At 49.3% G+C, this 23,616-nt stretch overlaps 1 protein-coding gene across 1 annotated transcript in view; it reads right to left on the bottom strand.

The window, feature by feature from the left end:
- Nucleotides 1–23,616, bottom strand: part of SHANK3 (SH3 and multiple ankyrin repeat domains 3) — a 388,749-nt gene that overhangs the window by 338,243 nt on the left and 26,890 nt on the right. Inside the window, exon 3 of the mRNA XM_082481020.1 lies at nucleotides 4,313–4,516. Within this exon, the coding sequence (XP_082337146.1) occupies nucleotides 4,313–4,516 (204 nt within the window). The remainder of the gene's footprint in view (nucleotides 1–4,312; nucleotides 4,517–23,616) is intronic.

Raw genomic sequence — 23,616 nt, 5'->3', positions numbered from 1 at the left:
CAGTGATTTTACATTTACACCCAGATGTGTGTGTGGGGTAACCACATCAAGCTTGACATTGGTCCCTAGGAAACCTCACTAGAAATACACCCATGCAGTGACGATCGCAGTGACAACTGCTTTTTATTATTGATTAGTTAACCACTGGCACTTGTCCTACTGACTTTTTACCGTGTGTTATGGTTTGAGACCCATGACAATTTGTTGTCATTTAGGCAATCATTCTATCACCCGATGAGCCCTCCCCACCTGGGAAAGGGAAATCAGGAGAAACAAGGAAACCCGGGAGCTGAAGTATAAACAGGTTTAATAAAATAAGATTAGATAATTAACATTAACAGCACTAAAGAACTTATATTGATCCTGACACCAATACAGAATATGCAAAGATTATACTCAGCCCATTTTATCCGTAGGAAGCTGTGCACTCCCAGCAGTGGACAGCAAATTTTGGACACTGCGAGTGCTACAGCTTCAGGAGGAAGGGAAGGCCTCAGGCCTCCGGCACCAGGGCACGAAGTTCTCAGGATGGCAGCCATCAAGGGAGAGAGAGAACTTCGTAGCAAACATTCTAATTTCTAATGAATGTGACATTGATGATATGAAATAATCCTGTTGGCCAGCTTGGGTCAAGTGCCCGGGTCTCGCTCCTCCTCATCCTTGCACCTGGCTAGCTCGAAAACACCGAGACCTTGAGACCCACACACCATAGCTGGCTGTAAAGTAAATATTTTCACAAGCTCAGACACTGGAGTCTTCTAAAAGTGCAGTTTTCCCAAGTATTAGAAGAGAAATTAGTCCTGTGTCTCTCAAACCAGGACACAGTGCTAATCCTGAACTAGAATATCATGTAGAACAAAATCAAGTACCCCCAAGTGGCTGCTACCTTTGTATAGTTACCTTTATCAAGCAGATTACAATTTCCTTAAAGAATGAAATTGGATTTGTTTGACTAGATCATTTTTCAATGCATGAATTGTATTCTGAGATTCTGAATTGCTATGAACTTAATCCTCCATCAACATTTCATTATTTCAGCTGGAACTGACACCAAGTTATCTTTGGACTGCAGTTACTAAGCTCATCCCACTTACTTTTCAATACTGGCAAAATATTAGCACATTTTCAGTCTATCACGAACTTGTACTACTGGGCAGATGTCTTCTCACACAACTTTTTTTTTTTTTTTAATCATTCCAAGGTAAAAACTGTCTTGCCCACAGCTTTATAGATGTTGGTCCTTTGCAGATGCCGCCAGCGTCAGGGTTCCTGTGTGCATCCCTACGCAGTCCTGCAAGCATCCTTCTGTGGCTCCTCTTCACCCCCGGCACCACGTTAGAGGGTCTGCAGATGAGCTCCGCTCCCAGCCCAGGGCAGTGTGCTGGCTGAGCCAGGGCAGCTCTGCCCCGCGGACCGCTCGCTTTCGGCTGCCTGCCCAAACCTATCAGCTCAGGTGGACTCGCCCACTGCTGCTCTCCCAGCACTTAACCTGGGGAAGGTCCTGCAGGGCTCCCAGCTACCCCAGCAGGGGCCAGGGCAGCGCATCAGCGAGGCAGGGCTGAGAGAGGGAAGCCAGGCTGCATCGACTTTGGTGCAAGAGCAATGCCCACTGCCATCCAGGTGCAAGGCAGAAACCTCATTTGAGAGAGTTAAATTGTACAACATGTAGTCCGCTGCTCAAAACCAAGCAGCAAAACTTCGGAAGAAGTGATTGAAGCGGGCAGCCGACCCTAAGCCAGTCACAACCCAACAGTTTTGCTCCAACAGCTCACCCGCAGACCAGGCTTGCGCGGGGAGGACATGCAGGCATGAGAATTTCCAAATCTCATTCAAATTTAAAAGGTACATGAACCAAATGTGTGATGTTTAATAATGATGAGAACACAACAGTGTGTTTGGCATGCAAATGAAATAACTACCTCATTAAGAAGGACACAATAAGCTTCTGAGAGTGGATACGAACCAGTAAGATAATACGGGCTACAGTCAATACCACCGAACACACATGAGGGTAACTGGATCTCAGCAGACGGGCAGCTAGACCCCACTGCATGTTGCCTGATCACCAACACACTGCACTGACCTGCTATTTTATTCCAATAAAGGAATCTGGAGTACCTACATCTCTCCATGACACAGAACAGAGCCAGCCAGATGACCTTTAAAGCTCCCTTCCAACCCAAACTATTCTATGATTCTATGTTTCTATGCTATACCCACCTTTTAACGTATTTTTTTCTGTCAATATACACAACCCCCTCATTTTCCTGATTACCTTCATATGCAGCCCTGAGGGTTAATTTATCTTTTGGATTCAAAAAAACTCAGTGGTATCAACACAGGATTTAGGTCTTGTAAATAGATTCAGGATTGGGGTTTTTCCAATAGGATTCTCCAGTGCTCTGCTGCCATTCTTATCAAGTTATGAAGAATGGAAATGACACACAACAAATATCTATGTCAAGTCTGCATTTAGATGTGTGTGCAAAGACATTAAGTGTGGACATTATGCTAAATTATACCAAAAAAAAGCATTAAAGCTTGTATAAGAAACATTAAGGAATTTACTACCTCATAGGTTTATTTGCAAGCATTCTTAATGTTGTTTCAAATGTTTTTGTCTACATTAAATGTTAGTTTGCTAAGAAATTGTGCTGCACTTTCTTTCCAAATTAGTCAGGATTAGTTATAATAACAGCATTCACGCTTGCATTTATAAGAGCTCTTGCAGCTTAAGCGTGTAATGCTTTCTAAATAGACTTTGTGGGCAAAATATAGCACCAGATTCCTAAATTTAGAAGTCCACGTGCAGGTAACTATAGTCCCATTACAGCCAGTGGGGATGTCCACAGTGACAGTCAACGGAGCCCAAGAAATGCAGCAGGTCACCTTAGAATAAACACCTACATGCAATCACCCAAATCCCAGCCCAAGGCAAAATTTATAGTGAATGTAAGTAGAAAGTTAGTTCAGTTAATTTCTGCTCCATTTAATTTTCTGGAACAGAAAATGGTATTGATTATCCTCCATGCTCATCACACAAATGAGGTCCATACAGGGACAGTCATTTGCTGTCAAAGTACACAGTTGTGTTCCAGTCTCTACATTAACTGTAAATTAAATAAAATATCAAATTCAAGTCCTTCAGCCTCAAATTCAAAGATCTCCCTATTATTTTCCCTCTGTACATACAAGACTGGCTGTCCTCCTCCTACTACAATTTCCTGTGACAGTTATGCACCACTAGGAAAAAAGAAATTTTCACCAACAGGGTCAGAAAACAGGGAAGCTGTTTCATAGGGCTATGACAGATGTGATGGAGCTCTCAAGCAGGCAGAGTCACGAGCAAATAAAACTCAGAGGCATTTGCCTCAGCTGTCCCTCAATGAATTCTCCCTGAGTAAACATACACCCACACAAATTTCTACGCTCTCACTCCTGGAAGGGAAATGGGGAAGAAAAGGGAAGGGGGACAGGAAGCCTTAATATTCGTGATGCCTACAGAGACTACAGTGGAAGGCATCATAGAAGTCCTACATACTTATGTACATAAATATCTATATGTGTACTTATATATATCTATATACACATATATATGTACACCAGCCCAGAAAGCCAACTGTATCAGCCCAGAAGGCCAACCATAGCCTGGGCTGCATGAGAAGAAGTGTGGCCAGCAGGTCAAATGAGGTGGTTCTGCCCCTCTACTCCACTCTCATGAGACCCCACCCGGAGTACTGCCTCCAGCTCTGGAGTCCCCAACAGAAGAAGGACATGGACCTGCTGGAGCGTCTCCAGAGGAGAGCCACGAGGATGATCCGAGGGCTGGAGCACCTCTCCTATGAGGAGAGGCTGAGAGAGTTGGGGCTGTTCAGCCTGGAGAAGAGAAGGCTCCGGAGAAGAGAAGGCTCCGCGGAGACCTTATTGCGGCCTTCCAGTCCCTAAAGGGGGCCTACAGGAGAGCTGGGGAAGGACTTTTTACTGGGGCATGTAGCGATAGGACGAAGGGGAATGGCTTTAAACTGGAAGAGGGCAGGTTCAGATTGAACATTCGGAAGAAGGTTTTCACTCTGAGGGTGGTGCGGCAATGGAGCAGGTTGCCCAGAGAGGCTGTTGAGGCCCCATCCCTGGAGGTGTTCAAGGCCAGGCTGGACGTGGCCTTGGGCAACCTGGGCTGGTGGGAGGTGTCCCTGCTTATGGCAGGGGGGTTGGAACTCGGTGATCTTCAAGGTCCTTTCCAACCTAAACCATTCTATGATTCTATGACATATAGATATACACACATTTAAAAAAAGAAAGAGAAGATGTCTACCTCCAAGTAGGGGACAGGAGTGTCTGGGTTCAGGGGGTACTCCCTCAGCAGGCGCTCCTCATCCAGAAACTTCCCAGCCCTGCCGTTGAATGCCGGCTGGAAGAGCCCATAGTTCAGAACATCCTTGAGGCTGTGGTTCAAAGTGCAGAGGATGCGCTGCTTGGAAACCCACACGGGAACGTCTGGATTCAACCGTAGACACTTCTGCGGAGAGACACAGAGGGCAATTAGAGCTGAGCATCACCAAGGTCCTGTGCCCCATCGCTGCACCTAGGAACAGTCACAGCAGGAACAGGGAGAAGGATAAAATGGGAAAGCCACTGTCTTTTCCATTTCAGTGGATTATGGGAAGGGGAAAAAAAGAGAGAAGAACGGGATTTAGCAGATCCCCCTAAGACACTTTGTGGGGTTCAGGACACACTCAAACCCTGTATGTTATAACATCCTATAAAATATGAGAAGTGCCAAAGAATATTTTATGGCCTAAAACCAGCATAATAGCAAAATCTTACCTAAAAATCCCTGACAGGGTGTAAAGAGTCTATTGACTCCACCACAGACTTCATAGGTGTGCAAAGAAAGGAGGGATGAAGGGCAGCACCATGAGCCCTGCCAGGAGCTGGAGGCATCCCACGAGGCCGTCCCAGCAGGAGGAGAGGAGAAGATCCCCCTGCCTCCCCACACGTAAAGTCACACTTCCCCACCTCTCCCTGTGACTGCAGCAGGCTTCCCTGGCACTGTAGGCATTTCCCTGACTCCTCAGGACCCAAGTAATCAAATATTTATAGCCCATCTTCTTCAGACTATTTCCCACAGCTGCGGCACTCTGGCCAGCCGTGGGGCCGGGGCTGTCGCGCTGGCAGAGCACGCCAGCAGTGGGAACCTGCCTCGGCCAGAGCCCGACAAGCCACACAGCCCAGCACGGGTGCTGCGGCACCATCGCCGCATCCCCTCTGCCGTGATGGCGAGGTGGCAGCAGGCTCTCAGCAGCATCGGCTCCTGTGGGCAAAGAGCAGGAAGGTGAGAGGATGCTGCGCTGGCAGCACCAGAGGTCGGTCTCGCAATAGCCTGTCCCCATTGGCAGCCATCATTTCCCCTCCCAGGTCCCTGGTTTTGCATCTTGGCCCTCAGCCTTTCCTGTCCCTGTCACTCTGTTCTCCTCTTTGTCTGTTTCTCCTCCCCCTCCATGCTTTCTGCAGGAGAAGACAGCATGTAGACTTGTTTCAGCATTTCATTTCAAAGCCACAGCCTGTCAGCCCCATTCAATGCTCCTGGTTTTTGTGCTGGAAGGAAAAGTGACCAACCATCCTCCCCACCGCTGCAGTGCTCCCCCAACAGCCACTGCTTTCCCGGGCCGAGTCCTGCTCCACTCCTCACACGGAGGCACTCCACACTTCTGCCCGTGTTATTCCCCTAAGCCACACCATCAGGCTTGCAACCAGGGACTGGGGGCGCTCACTGTGTCCAAGGGGTAGGTGCAGCACGGATCCACACAGCAGCATAAGCACATTTTGCCCATGAAGGTGCTGAAGAGTTGAGGCCGGAACACGGACACCTATTTGGATTTCCAAACAGCCAGACTGACCCAACCTCCACCTCTGCCACGTGCTCAGCAGCACTTCCAGTGGCTGCGATGGACCCGCAGCACCAGAGCTCCTGCCCCTGTCTCACCGTGTCCCCCCGGACCAGGAGAAGGACACTCACAGGGGCATCAGAAGTAACTGCACAACCTCACTCACCCTTCAGCCCCACTTCCAGCTTCAAAATTTAACCCCAGGGCATTTCCATCTCTGTTCCCCTTAATAGCATCTTTTTGGTTCTGTGAATTAAATGGGAGCTGTTTTTAAATAATTAAACAGCTTTGCCTGGAGAGAAGCAAATGACCCTGCTGAGCACAGGACGGGAGCCGGCAGAGCACGCTGCCAGCGCACTGCCAGCCGGAAGAGCCACCGTGGGAGAGAGAAAGCCACCGAGCTGATGTTATGGCTCATTCTTCTCAGGCACGGATAACCTGCACCTGACAGTGTGCATTTGTACTGCAAGCAGAGGTCAGCGTTATCTATTTCGTCGCTGACCATATTAGCAAGTCAGCACGCTTATCAACCATGGCTTGTCCTGCCGCAGGTACGGAGCAAGAGGCAGATGGTGTCTGGTGTGAGAAATCAGGAGTTCAAAACCTCTGAGGAATGCCTGCGCTGTTCTCTCTCAGTCCTCAAGGAGAAGCAGAACACACATCATTCTTTCAGGGACCCGTAAATAAAAAATAAACATTGTCTATACCTTCCTACATGCTTATTCAGCCTCTAGGACTCTCCCTCACTGTCAAATTATGTTATTCAGTATTAAAATATGTACCTAATGGAAAAAAAACAGGCATGCACACGTGCACAAGCACAACCATTGGTTGAAGGAGAGTCCCAGCACAAAAAACGCTGAATTTTACCATTTCATATTTAAGAGGGAAAACAGCTTCCACCCTGCAGCGCACCTCTTTCTGTCTTTAACCTGCATCAGAAATCAGAAAGAAGAAAATGCCTCCTTCAGCTGTGAGGTCAGAACGCTGCACAGCCCCGGGGGGCACAATCCAGATACTCCAACGTCTCTTATGACTCTGTTTCTCCAGACACCATCGCGTGTATTAACAACTTTCCTGTACCAGAGGTTCTGCAACTAAACTTGCTTATTCTACTCTACAATGCAGCACAGCCACTCTGGGAGCAACCCAAAAGGTGAGGTTCAGCCCACACACGGCTGCCGGAGGGGCTGCAACGGATGTCCTCGCACAGGAGGAAGGTGCTCTGTGAATGGGGGAACCGGGCTCGCTGTGCTCCTGAGGCCACAGCAGGGAGGGCTCCTCCGCTCTCAGGGAGGGGACCGCTGGTCTCCTCCGGCCTCCCGGCAGCCCCGGCACCACACCGTGCTGACCCCATGCAGAGCAGGGCTGGGCTGCCCATGCTGCAGACACGGTGCCAGGCGCTGACCCCGTCCCCATCAGGAGGACGGGGCTGAGCTCGGACAGCCTGGGACACGTGCCACCACCGCACGGAGAGATCCAACCCAGAGACAGCACTTACAGCACCTCACGTGGGGTGAGAGCAACTTCCGGTCCTGAGGGTTTGGACACTCAGGTCAACATTAATTTTAAAAGGAACCAAACTGCTCTGTACAGTCCCAATCCCACAGGGGGAGGAAAGTTCTCTGTCCCCTTCCTCTTGACGCTCTCCTGAAAGAAGAGGCTCAGCGCTGTTCCTGGTGTCAGCCCCCAGAAGCCCCAGGAAGGATGCCGGGGTGCTGAAGAAGGTCCCCACGGCGAGCGCACCGTGGCGGTGCCAGTGCGGCATGCCGGCCGCACAGCACGCGCAGAGCCCACCCTGCAGCCAGGGCAGGTCCCAGCACGGCAGGCAGGCTCGCAGGAGGGCAGGGTGGGAGCAGCTCTCAGAACAAGTTGCTCGCTCTGGTTTGCAGTTACAAAAGTGATAATTTCTTCCATACAATTATAAGCTCTGATCACAACAATCAAAGCCTTAGGAACAACTCCTGAAAGAAAATGGTACAGCTTCTCAACTTTTAGACAGCAGGGATGACTCCTTCCCGAAGGAAGAAAGAGCTCAGAGCTTCAGATTCAATCCTCAGCAACACACAGGATGACAGACAAGATCTATTCAAGAGCCGCCCTGCAATAATGACAATAAAGAACTTACATTCAACAATCCCTTAAGAGCAAAAAAGCCAAAAATTCTTCATCGAAGAGCGCATAAATGAGAAAGAGCTGAAAGGAAATTAAAAGGAGCGGCTGAAAAGGTAGTGTGCTTGCAGGCAGCAGGGAGTATATTTCATAATATCACATTAGAAGCTCTGAGCAAATGTATGGCAAAAATGAAAAAACAGCCTCTAAGAGGCTGCTACAGAAAGATGGAGCAGCCAAACCAACAGAGCAGAAGAATCTACCAAAAGTAAAAGATTTCCTTCAGAAAAAGGGAGTTGCCTCTGAATGAGGACAGAAAAGAGCACAATCCTGCCACACCACATGCAAGATGACAATGGCATTGATGTCATAAAAACTAACAGACGCAGCGGAAGAGGGGAGCCCGACGGAAAGTGGGTGAGGCCGGCAAGAAACCCAGGCAAGAGAGTCATCCAAGGAGGAGTCCCGGAGCTCCTCCCTTGAGGACCAGCTGCAGGATGGGCTCCGCACTGGTCACGGTCACAGTAGACGCCAACGCAAAGGGTCGCGCAGACAAGGAATGACAGCTCCCCAGCAGATGCACGAGCACGGCAGACTTGCGAGCACAACTGCAGGCAACATTAATCGTCCGTGCGCAGTGCACGCTGTGCTCTACAGCTCATGGTGCAAACCCTGCCGGGAGTGGGAGCAGAGCACAGGCAGGAGATGCTGATCCTGGCCAGCAGGGCAAGGGGGGATTGTGCCCCTCTGCTGTGCTCTGCTCTGGGGGGACCCCCCTGCAGTGCTGCCTCCAGCTCAGGGGCCTCAGCACAGGAGAGACATGGACCTGCTGGAGCGGGGCCAGAGGAGGCCCCGGAGATGCTGGGAGGGCTGGAGCCCCTCTGCTGGGAGGACAGGCTGGGAGAGGTGGGGGGGTCAGCCTGGAGAAGAGAAGGCTCCGCGGAGACCTCCAAGCCCCTTCCAGTGCCTAAAGGGGCTCCAGGAGAGCTGGGGAGGGACTCTGGGTCAGGGAGGGGAGCCGTGGGACGAGGGGGAACGGTTTGACACTGACAGAGGGGAGATTGAGATGAGATATTTGGAAGAAATTCTTGGCTGTGAGGGCAGTGAGCCCCTGGCACAGGTTGCCCCGAGAAGCTGTGGCTGCCCCATCCCTGGAGGTGTTCAAGGCCGGGTTGGACGGGGCTGGGAGCGACCTGGGCTGGGGGGAAGTGTCCCTGCCCAGGGCAGGGGGGGGGACTCGATGGCCTTTAAAGGTCCCTTCAACCCAAATCATTCTGTGATTCTGTGATTCTGTGATCTCATATCCGGGAGGAGCTCCACGATTCTGCCGTGCTCTGGGCCCAAAGGCCTGGCCTCTGTCCTCGGAACATGGACAGGAACTGCAACAAACATTTACATCGCTGAAAAATCTGCTTATGTTCTGTGGAGTCATGCCTCATACCTACAAGGGGAGCCTGGAGGAAACCCACACATAGCAGAATAAGGCTGGCCTGCTTACCAATACGCACGCGCATTTCCAAAAACGTCCCTTGCTGCCATAAACTGAAGTGCCAGAAGCAAGAAAGCACTCAATTGGATCCTTAACCAACAAGGAAGACAGTAAACAAAGGTCAAGGTGAACCAGGCAGGTTTCCTGACATGGGGGTTCATCAGCAGAGCCACGTGGGGCCTGTTCTGGGACCTGGACTGAAGTGATGTAGAACGGGCTGCTGTGACACTCATGAGTTGGCAGCACATCCAGATCTTCTGCATCGCGTGTGGGTCTGGTGGCCATGTCTTTTCAGGAAACAACAGAAACAGGAAAAAGGTAAAGGGAAAGAAGACAAAGGTGACCAGGGGCACAGGGCAGTCTGCAGAGGACAAACGCACCACGTCTGAACTCGGAGCTGGAGCCGAGCGTGGCGGAGACTGCACCGGGGCTGGGACAAACTTACAGGAACAGACGCTATGTATAAAACAAACAATCCCAGGGAACTTTCTCACCTTTCCTTAAAACCTTATGTTGTTTTTTCTCCAGTTGTACATTTTTTCTTCCCAATTACTCATTAAAAGCCTATCCCCTTAAGCAGCAATTTCAGCAGCAAGCTCTTGCTGTGACCCAGGGCAGACGTCTCTGGTCCCCTGCAGAGTGTGAAATCCCGCAGGATCCTCCTGGCCTCGCTCACAGGCTGGCAGCAGAAGGGATCAGAACCACAAGACAGCCGTGACCAGGAGTCACGTGGATCACTCCCACCAGCAACCCCTCAAACCCACCACAAGCCCTGCGGGGCAGAGGCTGGGAGACAGCAGCAGCCCCCACCTGTGGACGGCCCTGGGCCAGGGACTGCGGGATGGGCTGAACATCACCGTTGCAGCTTGTCTCCCTTCATGACCATGGTCCAGGGAAGGAGCTGGGATCTGCAGGGACCAGGGCAGAGCAAGCACCACACTGCATTTTAGTGGAGGAGAGGAGAAACCAGCACAAGCTTTCTGTGCGCTGGATGCTGGTGAAAGGCAAACTGGGACCAGCTTAGAGAGCAAGTTGTGTATGCTGGCAAAACAACAGGAATTTCTGGGCTTAGATCACCTCCTGAGGAAAGCTCTGGCCTTGCCATCCGATGTTCTAACCGCCACGCTGGGAGAAGCTGCCTCCACCAAAAGGAAACAAGATAAAGAGCAGGAGGGAGGTTCTCAGCTCCCAGCAGGAAAGCGCCCGGTGCACGAGCCCTTCTTGCAGAGTTACGTGCTGCAGATAATGAAGTATTTTGGCTCTATGGGTTTTCCAGCAAAACGGTTGCTGCTTATGAGCCAGTCTGGAAGGATGTTGCTGACTGTTGTGTCATCCCCCGGAATCTACTGCCTGAGACAGGAAGCCATCCAGTTACTTCTATGTGAAAAACAGGAGTCCAAGAGCCCCCTTATTACAACTCTTCAGTCGCACTGACAGTGACAACCAGCCCCATCCTATAGTCCCACCAGTCGGTGCTTTCAAAGCAGCAGCTGCCTCTGATACAAACGCAGCTTGAAATGAATGTTTAAAGAGATTCAACTCCTGATTAACTCTAAGTGACTGGTTCAGGCAAAACCTCCCTCTTACACACAGCTACAACAGCTTTATTATTAGCCACCTGCGTGGAAAGGGCTGCTGAAGAGCAAAATCACCAGCCAGTTTCATCCAACTGCTGAACTCTTCATACAGAAAAGACAGCACAGACGGAAATGCAAAAGTGTTGGACCTGTAAATCAAGCTGATCCCACCAAAGAGCCCAAGAGGGGTTAAAGAGATGACTATTACCTTCAGTGACCTGGGAATGTTTCCTGCTTGGCTCTTTGCAAGACCACAACCACAGCCACAAAAAAAAAAAAAAAAAAAAACACAAAACCTGTGTCTCAACTCATTGGAAAATGAGGACCTGGGAAGCTTTAGCTCTACCTAGGGCTGAAAAAAAGCTATGTAAAGCAAAGCTTCTTCTGGAGAAGAGGGAATATGATCTTCTGTTCATTCAGCATCAAGACTGAGACATGTTAGTTGGACAGATAGGTCCTAATAAACACAACCAAAAGAGATGATACAGAATTCAGTATAAAGGAGCAAATTAAATCAAGTTTGACTGGAGAATGGAAGAAACCAGTGAAAAGAGCATACCATAGTTGCCTTCATAGCACGTTTAGCATGCCCTCTGATTCAGCAAATTCAAAGCCAAGAAGTCTCATCTGAGCAATGCATCACTGTCCTGTAAGTTTCAGCCAGTAACTGCCATAATGAACTAAATTACTTGAACTTGGATAACAGTTACCTGAAAAGCATCCAATTTGACTCTAAAAACATCGCATCATGGAAACCACGCTCCCTCCTTGGATAAATTAACAAGCACTCATCCTCAATGAAAAAAGGTGTGTCAGTTCTATTTGATTTCCCCTGTTTAAATTTCCAATACAATCATTATTTCCTCTTGTACCTTTCTCTGTGATACTGAATAGCTCTTTAGTTCTCAGTTTCTTCTACACTGGTACTTCCCAGTGAACACCATCACCTCTCAGTCTTGGTTAGGGTGAGCAGAAGAGGCTGATGTTCATAGGTGGTACTGCATTTTCTCCAGATCTCAAATCATTTCTGTCGCTCTTTTCAGCACCCTCTTTAATTTTAAATACACTTTTTAAAGTGCAGAATCAGAGCCAGAGGCAATATTCCAGCATCTGTCTCGCAGCTGTCACATACAGCTATAAAATACTGTCCTAACCTCAATTCACTATCCCCTTGCTTCCATCCCCAGGCATCACATTAGCACGTTTCATTAAAGCATGTGGCAGTTTGGGTTCAGTTTGCTTTGACCGCTCCATTCCTTTCAGACGGCCAAACCCCACAGCCTTTCCCATACACACTCCCGGTTTCCCAGATCTGGCAGTAGTCCATAGTTACCTGCATGTGAATTAAGTAAAAGATAATTTATTTTGATGGGCCCAGGTCTAATTTGCTCTACATACGTATTAAAAAAAAAAAAAAAAGAGAAGTTGGAGACGCAGCCTCTAACAACTCTGAAACAGCAGTTTTTGAAATGGGAGGAGCATGGGGGGGGCAGACCGCAGAAAGTGGCCAGAATTCGTGCGCCCCCTGAACGGCACATCCTCTGGCCACTGCCAGAGACTGATACTGGGTCAGCCACACCACTGGTTCAGCCCAGCGGGCCTTTTTTGTGCTCTTATTTATGGCACTTACACCTGTATTCATAACTCCACTACTGCCTTTAGTTATATGAAAAAATTGTCAACAGAGGTAATATATTTACTCCTGTTTCTGTATTTTTATACTTAGCATACTGCAGAACAGTCACTTCTAACATAAGATCTTATGGATCGGGTTGTTAATGTAACAACTCAGGGGTTAATGTTTAGGTCCTTATGGATCTTTATGATCCTTATGATCCAAATTTCCTACATTAACCCGCAAGTCTCTTTTTGGTGTTGAGGCATTCAGTTTAGCCTATTGCACAAGCATTAAAGTGGTCTGTGTTTCTCTCTTTAATGCGCCTTATTTTGCATCATCAAGACTGATTCTTGTCTGTTGGGTTTTTATGCTTGTGTTATAGATTAGGTCACCCTCAACCTCCTCTCTGGGCTTGCCCTGTTGCAGACAGCTCTGTGCCCCTGAACAGCCCTCCTGCCCAGGGAGGAGAGGGAAGGGTCTCACCCGCACGGAGCGCTGAGCAGGAGATGTGCCACGCAGGGCAGGCAGGCACCACTGGGCAGGCGTCACAGCACAGTCCCGCAGGACTCGTGCCAGTGCCAGTGCCAGTGCCGCTCACGGCTCTGGGATGCTCCGGGGAGGGGAGGTCAACTGTGACCCAACAACTAAGGTACCTGGCGCAGCAAACTGACAGCCAACTGCAAAACCCAGCGGGACCTCACAGAGCCAGCGGCTGAAGAACACAGCAGATCAACTCCACGCAAGTAAAATGCTAATGCTGACAGGCTCCGAGCTGGCTATTGCCCGGCTGTGGCCGGCAGTCCTGCGACCCCACCACAGCAACGCTCAGCAGGTGTCTGACAGAGTAGCAGGAACAGAAAGTGCCACCGTGTCGCTGCGTGAGCCCCCACCATGCCTGTGTCCTCAAGGCCACCTGCAGTCCCAGCGCCCCTTTCAGAAAGGACATACCAGAAGTGGAAAAGGTGCGGACAAGGGGGAAAAGATCATTGGCCTGGAGCAGCATCCATGTGAGGCTCAACTAAATGGACAAGACTCCAGTCTGGGAAAGAGAAGACTGGGAAGCGATACAACCAAACCAAAAGTAGCACAGAAAAGATAAACAGGTATTATCTCCTTGGGAACTGATGCAAACACCACAAGACAAGGTGACAGATAGGACATCTTCATTAGACACACTCGCGCTGATCTGCTCAACAGCATGCCACCAGGCTCTGGCAATCGACTCCAAATTGGTCTCCCAGGTACCTTCACTTGCATAGTCATAACCACAAATCAGCACGGTGTGCCTCATCAGGCATTTGGCTTAACCCAGTCGCAGCACCCTACCCTGATCTGACTCTAATTGCAGCAATAACTCTCGGGTTACAGTCTACTACCACTCCTTTCCTCAAAGCTGCAGCTTCTCCCATCTTACATTAACCTACACCCCCTCTGCCTCGAGGTCTCAACAACCAGTCTAACTTTGTGGCTGGATCCTTTTTCTTCATACTTAAGACTGCAAGATTTTGCACATACACCTTGTTTGTTACAATTGCATCTTCTCTGTTAAATTACACTAACTCCTACCCACCAGCAACAAAGTCTCCTTCAAAACAAATCTTGGGAGGGTATTAAGTGAAACCAGTAGAGCCAAAGCAGGTCAAAGAATTGCTATTTCGTTACAACAGGGCGCGTGTTTACTGTGGAGCTCCACACCAGCAAACCACGGGCTCACGCCACGGGACAGGTCCTGGAGAAAGCTGCTCTGACCCAGGGCAGGGAGCTGCTCAGGGCTGTGGTGGGCGAGTGCTGAGCGTCTCCAAGGCCAGAGACCCCGGGGCCTCTCGAGGCCCCGGTCAGTGTCAATGAAGACACCAAATGGTACCGGCCCCTGTGTCCATCCCTGAGGGACCAGCCACCAGCTGGACTCCATATGGCCCATCACCACCCTTTGAGCCTGGTGGTCCAGCCAGCTTTCCACCTACCTCACCATCCACACGCCCAAACCATCCCTGTCCTGTTCTGCAATGAGGATGCTGAAGGAGACCAACCTCCCTAAGCCCAGGGTTGACAACCTTTCCTGTGCTCCCATCGTTCAGAGCCCTCCTGGAGAAAGCTGGGTTGGTTTGGTACAATTTCACCTTGGTAAATCCACGCTGGCTATTCCCAATCACCTTCTGTCCTTCATGTGCCTGGCCTGGGCTTCCGAGGGGATTTGCTCTATCACCTTCCCAGGGACCAAGGGGAGGCTGAGAGGCCACTAGTTCCCTGCAGCTCCCTTTTTCCCCCACCCTTGATGCAAAGAGCTGACGTGCATTCAAAATATAACACTACAATTTCCTGGAAAAGACATCAGCTGGGGGTCATCAGGTAACCCACCACTAGCCCAGGGACCCCCTCCGCCAGCTGCTGACTTATGCTGGAAGGGTTGCCCGGGTGCGTCACCGTGTGCATGTCCTTTGCTTCACCCCTCCAAGGTTTGTCCTTACCCCTCCAGCAGCAACATCTCCCCACAGGGCCCTGCTGGACCCCCATGGTCTGTCTGACCTAATGCCACCGCACTCACATCTGCCTGCTTGCCATCTTCCTCTTCAAATTATTAATACTCTGAACAAAGTTTCAAACTCTGAGGTGTTTCCTCTCCTGTCCCTCAGCACCCTGCCAAACTCTCCTGAAGACAAGAATCCACCATTTGCTCACGCTTTCCCATGCCGACCTCTTTGCCTATCGCTCGGTGCTCTGCAGCTCTTCCGCTCTCCACATGTAACTTCTACGGCCCTTTCAGAAGGGTTTCCATCAAGCTGTTCTGAAGTTTTGATAAATCCCATCAGTCAGCTCTCTTATATCCATTAAAGAATTAAAATAGATGAGGGAGACATGGTCTTCTGAAAATGCAACGGTTAAATCTCACCAGAAATTATTTTCCAGTCGATAATTTTTCCTGTTTTCCATTAACGGTGTAACTCCTATACCACACATAAGTTCATTGGTCTTTGGCTCTCCCCATTGACACCAAGGCTTTTGCTAAAGATGGCTTCAAGAGCTCCTTCTTGCTAATCTCTTTTCCCTGATATAATAACTGTTTTGAGTGAAAAGAAAATGCACATTATTAGTACCTACTCATCTGCTCCATACTCACAGTTCCTTCAGTAATTACCTACTGCTTTGTTTTTTCAAATCAGTTTGCTTCAGCACTCACCCGCTGATCCATTCTTTTGTGAAACTTCCTCGACACTTTACGCTGTTAATTCCATTTGTTTCTTCCTCTCGCTCGCTGCCTCCTCGCGTGGCTCTACCCCGAGCTGCGGATGCCCGAAGGGGACCCTACTGCTGTGGGCCGGGGTGCGCGGAGCTCGAGCTGGCGCCTCCCTGCTCTCCGCCATCCCCGAGGACTCAGGCAAGGGGCTGTCATGGCCAGGGGTCCCGGCGACTCTGCAGGTGCCCCCTCACAACGCCTTTGGCCGAGATGCGTTGTCAAGGGGCTGCCGCCCCCAGCCGCCTCCGCAGCCCCTCGCAAAGAAGCACCCCAACAGCCCGGTGAGCAGCGAGGCCAACAGCAGAGCCGGCTGGCCAGAAGAGACGCGGGAAGAGGCGTGCTCCTCTGCTCGGTGCCTTTTAATTAAAAAAAAAAAATAATGACAATGTTGATAAATTTATTAACCACTCCTCTGATGATCAATTCAGGCAGTATTTGTCCAACATGCGGAGCCTTGGCAGGCTCCCAAAAGCAGCCCAAAAGCTTGGCTGTTCCCAGGCAACCACAGCCTCCAGGTTCACACAGGACAACTTTACAATATTACCGTGTTTTCAATAAAAATCCTGCCGTACAAAGGATTTTCAAGTTGTCAAATAAACCGAAGTTAATAGTAAGTTAAATAGTATTAGGAGGGCCAATATTGACTGCCTTACTGCCATATTTTACACAGTTTAAAAAATTAGCATTTTTCTTCTATTAGCAGCTGCAGAGTTTGCAGGCTGCTGCATTTAAATACTGCAGATTCCTTTGGGTCTATGTGGAAACTTATATCACGGTTCCCACAGAAAACAAAGACCCTGAGGCAGGATTCAATTACTTTGGTCACAACGGCACAAAGAGTAGGAAAAACTCTAAACCAACCCAGTGAAGAAAAAGACAACAATTGAACATATTTGTGCAATAAGAATCTGGGGAAACACAGTGGACTAAAAGTGGTCTAACAACCACATAAAAATTAGAACTTCTTGGTGTTAGGAAAGGCTTCTCAATAAGAAAAAAATGGTCACTAGCCATGAAAAATCTTATCCATACATTCACTTTGGTCTAAAACTAAAACAAAGATATCAATTAAACAAACACTGCTGAGACACTAAGGAGAAGACTTAGAGCTTTCATCAGCATCACTAATAAGGAAAAGGTGGATTTCAATAGAAGTATGAATATTAACAGAGAAAAAATATTAAAAGTATGCATTACTTAATTTCTAAGGTTTTTTGTTATCAAATTCCAGGTCAGGTTGGACGGAGCTCTGAGCAACCTGGTCTAGTTGAAGATGCCCCTGCCCATGGCAGGGGGTTGGACTGAATGGTCTTTAAAGGTCCCTTCCAACCCAAACCATTCTGTGATTCTAAATAAAATATTTCACAAATCATTTCACATTGCTACAAATATCCATAATTTACAGTGACAAGTCCATCCTGAGCCATGTGCCTTAATTCCAGCTACCTACTATATATTAGTATTTTGCTTAAAATACTTCACGGTACCGGCAGGTGAGCTAGCCCAGAAGATAACCATTTGGTGAAAACCCTACAGAACGAGGTGGCAGCAGAGGAACATGTGCTCTCCAAAAGGAGGCGATCTAAGCTGCTACCATTCAATTTATCATCTGTCCCTCGCTCCAGAGGCCTCAGCCTCCGACCCCGCTGGAGAGACCCCGCCAAGCGCTACCGGCACAGTGTCCAGAGCTGCCGCGCTCACCCCGGCATCGCCCAGGACAACTTGTGGCACAACCTTGACTCTGCTTTCCCTGCAGCAACTACAACACCTCATTACATGGAAAATTAACACCAAAACATTACTAGGGGAAGAGAATGAAAATGCCTTTGCAGTACTGATGCAGGCCCTGCTGCTCTAACGACCTCCTGTCTTGCATCTGGGCTATGAACTCTTTCTACCTGTTAGAGGATGCTGCACCCTCTCCCCTCCAGTGCTCTCTCCGATGCCTGCATCCACTCTCTACCCCAACACCCTCCACAGCACATGGCCCATCCTGCACACACATTGCTGTCCATCCATCACACACACCGCTGTCCCTCCATCCACACATTGCTGCCCGTCCCACACACACATTGCTGTCCATCCATCACACGCGTTGTTGCCCATCCTGCACACGCATTGCTGCCCGTCCCGAGCACACGCTGCCGCCCGGCGCATTCTGCCTGTGGGCACTTGCTGCCTTCCCCTGGTCACGGCTCGAGGTTTCCTCCGCTCCGACGGCTCGCCGCTCATTACAGAAGTCAATTTTGTAAAACGATGGGTATAAAAAAAAAAGTATGAATTTCCATCGATTAACCAGTAACAAGGAAGAGCCAATCAGATGCAGGGAAGAGGATTTTGTTAGGCTAGCTGGCTGTTTAATTAATCAACCAAGCCTTTAACGATGCCAATGACCTGTGAATGTCAGTACACATTTAGAGAATCAGTGGTCTACAGCAAAACTCAGCTGTAAGCCAAAAGCGGTTATGGACTGTTTTATTAAGACTAGCACCATCAGGAAAAGCACGACTTTTAACAGACTGACAGAAGTTTTCTTTATATTGAGAACTGTAAAATCACCGGACCATGGAAATGGACTCAATGCCATGGTTTAGAGGCATTGTTTAACATTGCTTCATGACATCTGGTCATGACATGGCATGATTTTAATTAATCAAAATTGTCATGGATATGCCACCGTCATACCAGCTGAGGGCTGGAGAAATGTATAGTAGCAACAATAAATAATGACAAAGACTTGAATGGAAGAACGAGGTTGGGTGGCATCTGGGGTCAATCAGACAGCAAAGTTATTAAAAGGAAATTAAATGACGCTAATAAAGCTTGCATCCTAAATAAGCAAGATGTCATACCATCAAGTATATACTATAGCGAGTTATACCACAAAATGCAACACGTTTCTAGACGATGAGATTCAGCAAAAATTAATCCTGTCTTTTAAAACTTCCCACACACATACTCAGCAGAGGAGAGAAACTATGCAAGTCGCAATGCCTGATAATGACCTACACATGAGACAGCAAATTAGAAATATATTTACCAGCAACAGGGGGCGGGGGGAGAGAAAAAGAAATGTTGTGGAAAAATACACTCTGTCAGATCACAGAAGAGGGAAGAGAAACGACCTCCATCCAGCTCCAGTTCAGCTTCGTTTGGAGCACCAGTCCCTAAATTAAACTGTGCCTTGATAAACAAGCACTAGCAGGGGAAGAAATACCGTTTAGTTTTAGTTGCTGGTAAAAACCCGCAGTGCTCTCGGAGAAAAACCCAGCAAGCGCAAGCAGCCAGGTCAGGGCAGGGAGAGGCCAACACCGAGGGGAAAGGCTGGGAGACAATGCACCACCACACCTCCGGGTTTGTGGTCCCCTGGAGAGAACACGCGCAGGGGAAAGGAGCCGCTGCTTCATCCCCTCCGTCAGCGCGACACCTGCTTCTGGTACAAGTCAACGTGCGGATTCTGCCTTGAGGATCACAGCAGCCTGTGACCACAGCACTGCAAAGGGTTTGCGGGGAGCAGCTTTGCAGCCCCCCATCGTGCCTTACACTGCCCCGTGGACAGCCAGGCTCCCCAGGGAATTCCCGCGGCAGAGAGGCAAGGCACCCTCCGAAGTCCTGCCCAGCACCATCAAAGATAAGGGGCGTCCCCAAGTGCACTGCTCCAGGGCAGCGGGACATGCCTCCCGCTCTGCGTGAGAGGCATGAGGCACTCAGAGCCGGTGCATGGAGGAGAGGGGCGCACCTCTGTACCCGCAGCCCAATACTGCCAGGACGCACCATGGTGCTAATGGGAACCGTGAGTGGCTCCAGGATTGGGATCCAGTCCTTCCAGCCTGGGATAAGCGATCCCACTCCATGCGAGGAGGTGCACACTCAGGCTGCTCAGAGCTGTCTTGCAGGACGGTTTGGACGCCAAGGCAGTCTGAGGAGAGGGAAGGTAGCACAGAGCCCTTTTGCTCCTTGTTTCCCAGCTCCTTCTGCTTTGTTGTTTTTTCTAAACAAGCACAGCCCGGCATCCCTACTTCACACAGCTCTCCCACAGGAACACTGCAAGCGCCCAGAGAAAGAATACCGGGGGACGGAGACGGCTCCCTCGTGCAGCAGCCACCCTGAGGTCGCTGCAGCAGCCGCAGGAGCGGAGCGCAGCGAGCCCTCTCCGGAGAGCTGCGAGCACAGCACTGGCACGAGCTGCTCTCCACAGGCAGCCGCAGGACAGCCGTCTGCAGTCCAAGCCTCTGGCCCACCAGGGCCACCGTGGCGGCTCCAGCCACTGGGATGGGCAGTGGGACTGCAGAGCCAACCCATGGGCAAAGGCAGCTCAGCGCCCACAGTCCCAGCCACAGTGACAAGGGGGCCAACAGGCTTTTCCAGGTCATCTCACACAAGGACACAAGCTGGAAGGAGATCCCAACAGAGCTCCGTGATGCTTAATGGTCTCTGATGTGAATGAAGTTCATTCTGTGCCATGTGTTGCACTGGAACCAGAGAGCCCAGACCCCAGAGCTGCTCCTCAGCCAGTCCTCGGGTTGAGAAATGCTGTGTACCCACTGCTGTGCAAACGTCCTCACTAACATGGCACAGTGACCGGCACCACACTAAAACCTTATACAGAGAGACAGCAGGCGATGAGAAAAAGGCATCATCAGAAAAGACATCTTCCCAACAGCCAGGGACAGTAAACCATGCTGTGATCGCCCACAGAAGCAAATAACCTGCTGTCTTGGGGTATTTGGGATGAACAGTAAGTAACAAGGTGACAAGTTAGGCTGGGAAAATGATTACTGGATCCTTTAATTGTTTTGGTTCTTGGTTTTGGAGCTACGTTGCAAAGGCATTACAGCACAGAACGGCTGAAGTAAATGTGTTTAAGATGACCAATTAATGTTAGGACTCTTCAGTATCAGAAAAGTACCAAAAAGAATGAAAGGAATTCAGAAAACAGTTCATACTCAGTAGTTAATCTGAAGTGATTGACAGAAGGAAAGATTAGTAAAGCAAATACTAAAACACAACAATTACTTTAATGGATCACTACAGTGTTGTACAGTTACAAAGACAGACAAATAACTTACGGTTATTAGTAAAACTAAATCAATGCTCCTGTGCACCCTTTGATATGCACAGTGTTCACTGAAAAGAAAACATATACTGCATTGTAACTAACGTTGTAACTTACATTGTAACTTTTAGCAAGAAAACAGAAATACAAACAACATTTACAGGCTGGAAAATTTCTCTTTATAGGTGTTCGTACAACACAAAGCATACTGACACTGCAGTCACAAATGAGAACCCGCGCATTGCCACAAATACGTATCAGTATCTCTACCAATTATGAACCCGTAAGCCAGCACGACCAGTTAAGGTTGCTGCAAAGCTACAGGAAAAATTAGTAGGGTCCCTCGGACTCAACTAGCAAGAGCAAGCGTGCACTCTCCCATCCCCTATTGCATTCGCCACTGCAGTAGCCATCAGCTCTGCCTCCCCGCCAGAGACACCCCCGGGATCGTGGCCGGCTCCGCAGGGCTCCAGACAAGACCACTCACACTGAAGGTACACAGCCCCCATCCCAGAGCACTGCGAAACCTCAGTTCTCATGCGACTCTTCACTGAGCGCACACTTGAGGCAGCAGCAGGGAGCAAAAAGCACACGTCCATTTATATTTGACCCCGGTCCCAAGGGCTGCGGTGAGCGGTCCGGTTTCCCTTCCCGACAGGACTCCCCGGACCACTGCCCCGGGTGCTGGTGGTGTGACCGTGACAGCAGCAGTGAGCTGCATCCTTCCCCAGGGCCAAGCCATCACAGGCCAGGCCCACCCCCATTCCAGCCAGCGTCACGGGGCTGCTGCTGCATCTCTCCTTCCCCACCCTACAGGCAATCAACCGACCAAACCCAGTGAAAAGATAAAATTTTAATTTGTGGATGGCTGAGAAAGGAATATTGTTCTGAGGCAAGGCCAATGGTGTGCGCTGTCCCTGGGGACCAACAGCATGTAGCATCAGGCAATCCCAAATCTTCATAAACTGCTGGTAAACCGAAAGCCAAACTGAAAACAATGCTAAAAACTTTTTACTACATCATTTGCAAAATATAAGTTTATGGAACTAATTCCATTTGCTTTTTGAAAGAAGAAATGAACAGGCTGGAGATGAAGCAGCAGAATCTCTCAGACTCTCAGATATGAGAAATGCTTCTCCTCAAACATGCTTAAACACTCTGCTGGGCTTCCCTTCAAAGAAACAAGCAACTAAATGCATGGTCACAACACCAAGAGGTCCCATCATCGGTAGAGACTGGGGAGTACACAGTAGGACAAGCTTTGAGATTTTGTCTACATATAGGCTAATTTGGAAATAAAAAGAATAAATTGGAGATGAAGATTTCTGCATCAGAAAGTGCTCCAAATGAGTAACTTGGATGCAGAACACTGACAGGCAGAAAATTCAGCTTCCTGTAGCCGAAAGAAAAAAAATATAAATGCAGGATATATTCTAAAACTGTGCTCTGTCACCTCTTTTGTAACTGCACTGCCGACTTTGTAATCTGGGATTTAACATTTTCCTTTCCTCGCATAAAGCTCACGTTTTCACTCTGAGCTTGCCTACCATGTAAAGCGGATTTGGGCGAACCAGAACCGTGCTGTTCTTTCACGAGTGGTGACTCCCCATAAACCATGTTGGGAACAAATCTGCTGGGGCCTCTGCAAATTTAGGAGCTGAGGAATGGGGGAATGCTCGCCGTCAAGGTACAGAGATCACCTGAGCTGGCCCGTGGTCTTGGGAGCAAGAAGAAGTCATGGGAGACCTGGGACCATCAAGGAACGGGCAGCCAGTGTGCCCCGGGTGTGCACAGGCACCGTCCCGACACCCAGCTGCACGGCAGCGACAACTAATGAGAAAACTGGATTTTCATACTTAAAACTCACTCACAGCTTGATCCCCACAGCTCTTGCCACATCTCGGCCAGGTGCCACAGGACAAGTGAGGAAACATCTCCCAAAGGTGTGCTGCCCCACGCTCTTCTGGCAAAGGCAGCACAGCCATCGCCATCTGCGGCTGTACGACAGCCCAGCTATAAAGCAAGAGGTACTGTCTCCTGTCAACTCAGCTGATACAGCTAAAGAAAACGGATGGGGTTTCAGGCCCACCAGTCTTTCCTCAGGTTGGGACAGCTTCATCTGCTTTTTCCAGACAGATTAGTATGTTTAACAAAGGATAGTGCTGCTCCACAACCCTCTCCTGTCGCCAACAAGCAGCAGACAGTAGACAAGTGGCCCAAAGTTCTAGAAAAAAGCCCATGTTGCCATAAAAATATCTGGGACAAGACATAATGAGAGATGGGAAAAAAGGAGGGAATCCACCGCAGAACCAGCTTCTGTGGGATATTTGGCAAGTCCAAGTTTGAACATCTTCAGATTGCAATTACAACCTACTGCCAAACTCTCACCTTTGACATAATCTCACCCACTACAGCAAGAAGGACCTTCACGCAATTGGCTTGCTTGGTCCATCCGTCCACACATCCATCCACAACATTGCAAGTTTTTAAAAATATACTCTCTAACTAAATGCATAAAAAACTTCCTGACACAGCTAGAGACAGTCAGAGTGGTGCTGGGCAGCGAACTCGTCTCCAGAGCCGTACACAACATACGCTCCAATTCCTCCCTTTTAAAGTCTTTTTCTGTTAACTTCTTGTACTG

This window comes from Vanellus vanellus, assembly GCF_965231255.1.
Source record: "Vanellus vanellus genome assembly, chromosome: 1".
NCBI lineage: Eukaryota > Metazoa > Chordata > Aves > Charadriiformes > Charadriidae > Vanellus > Vanellus vanellus.
This window is presented reverse-complemented; position numbering and strand designations above follow the sequence as displayed.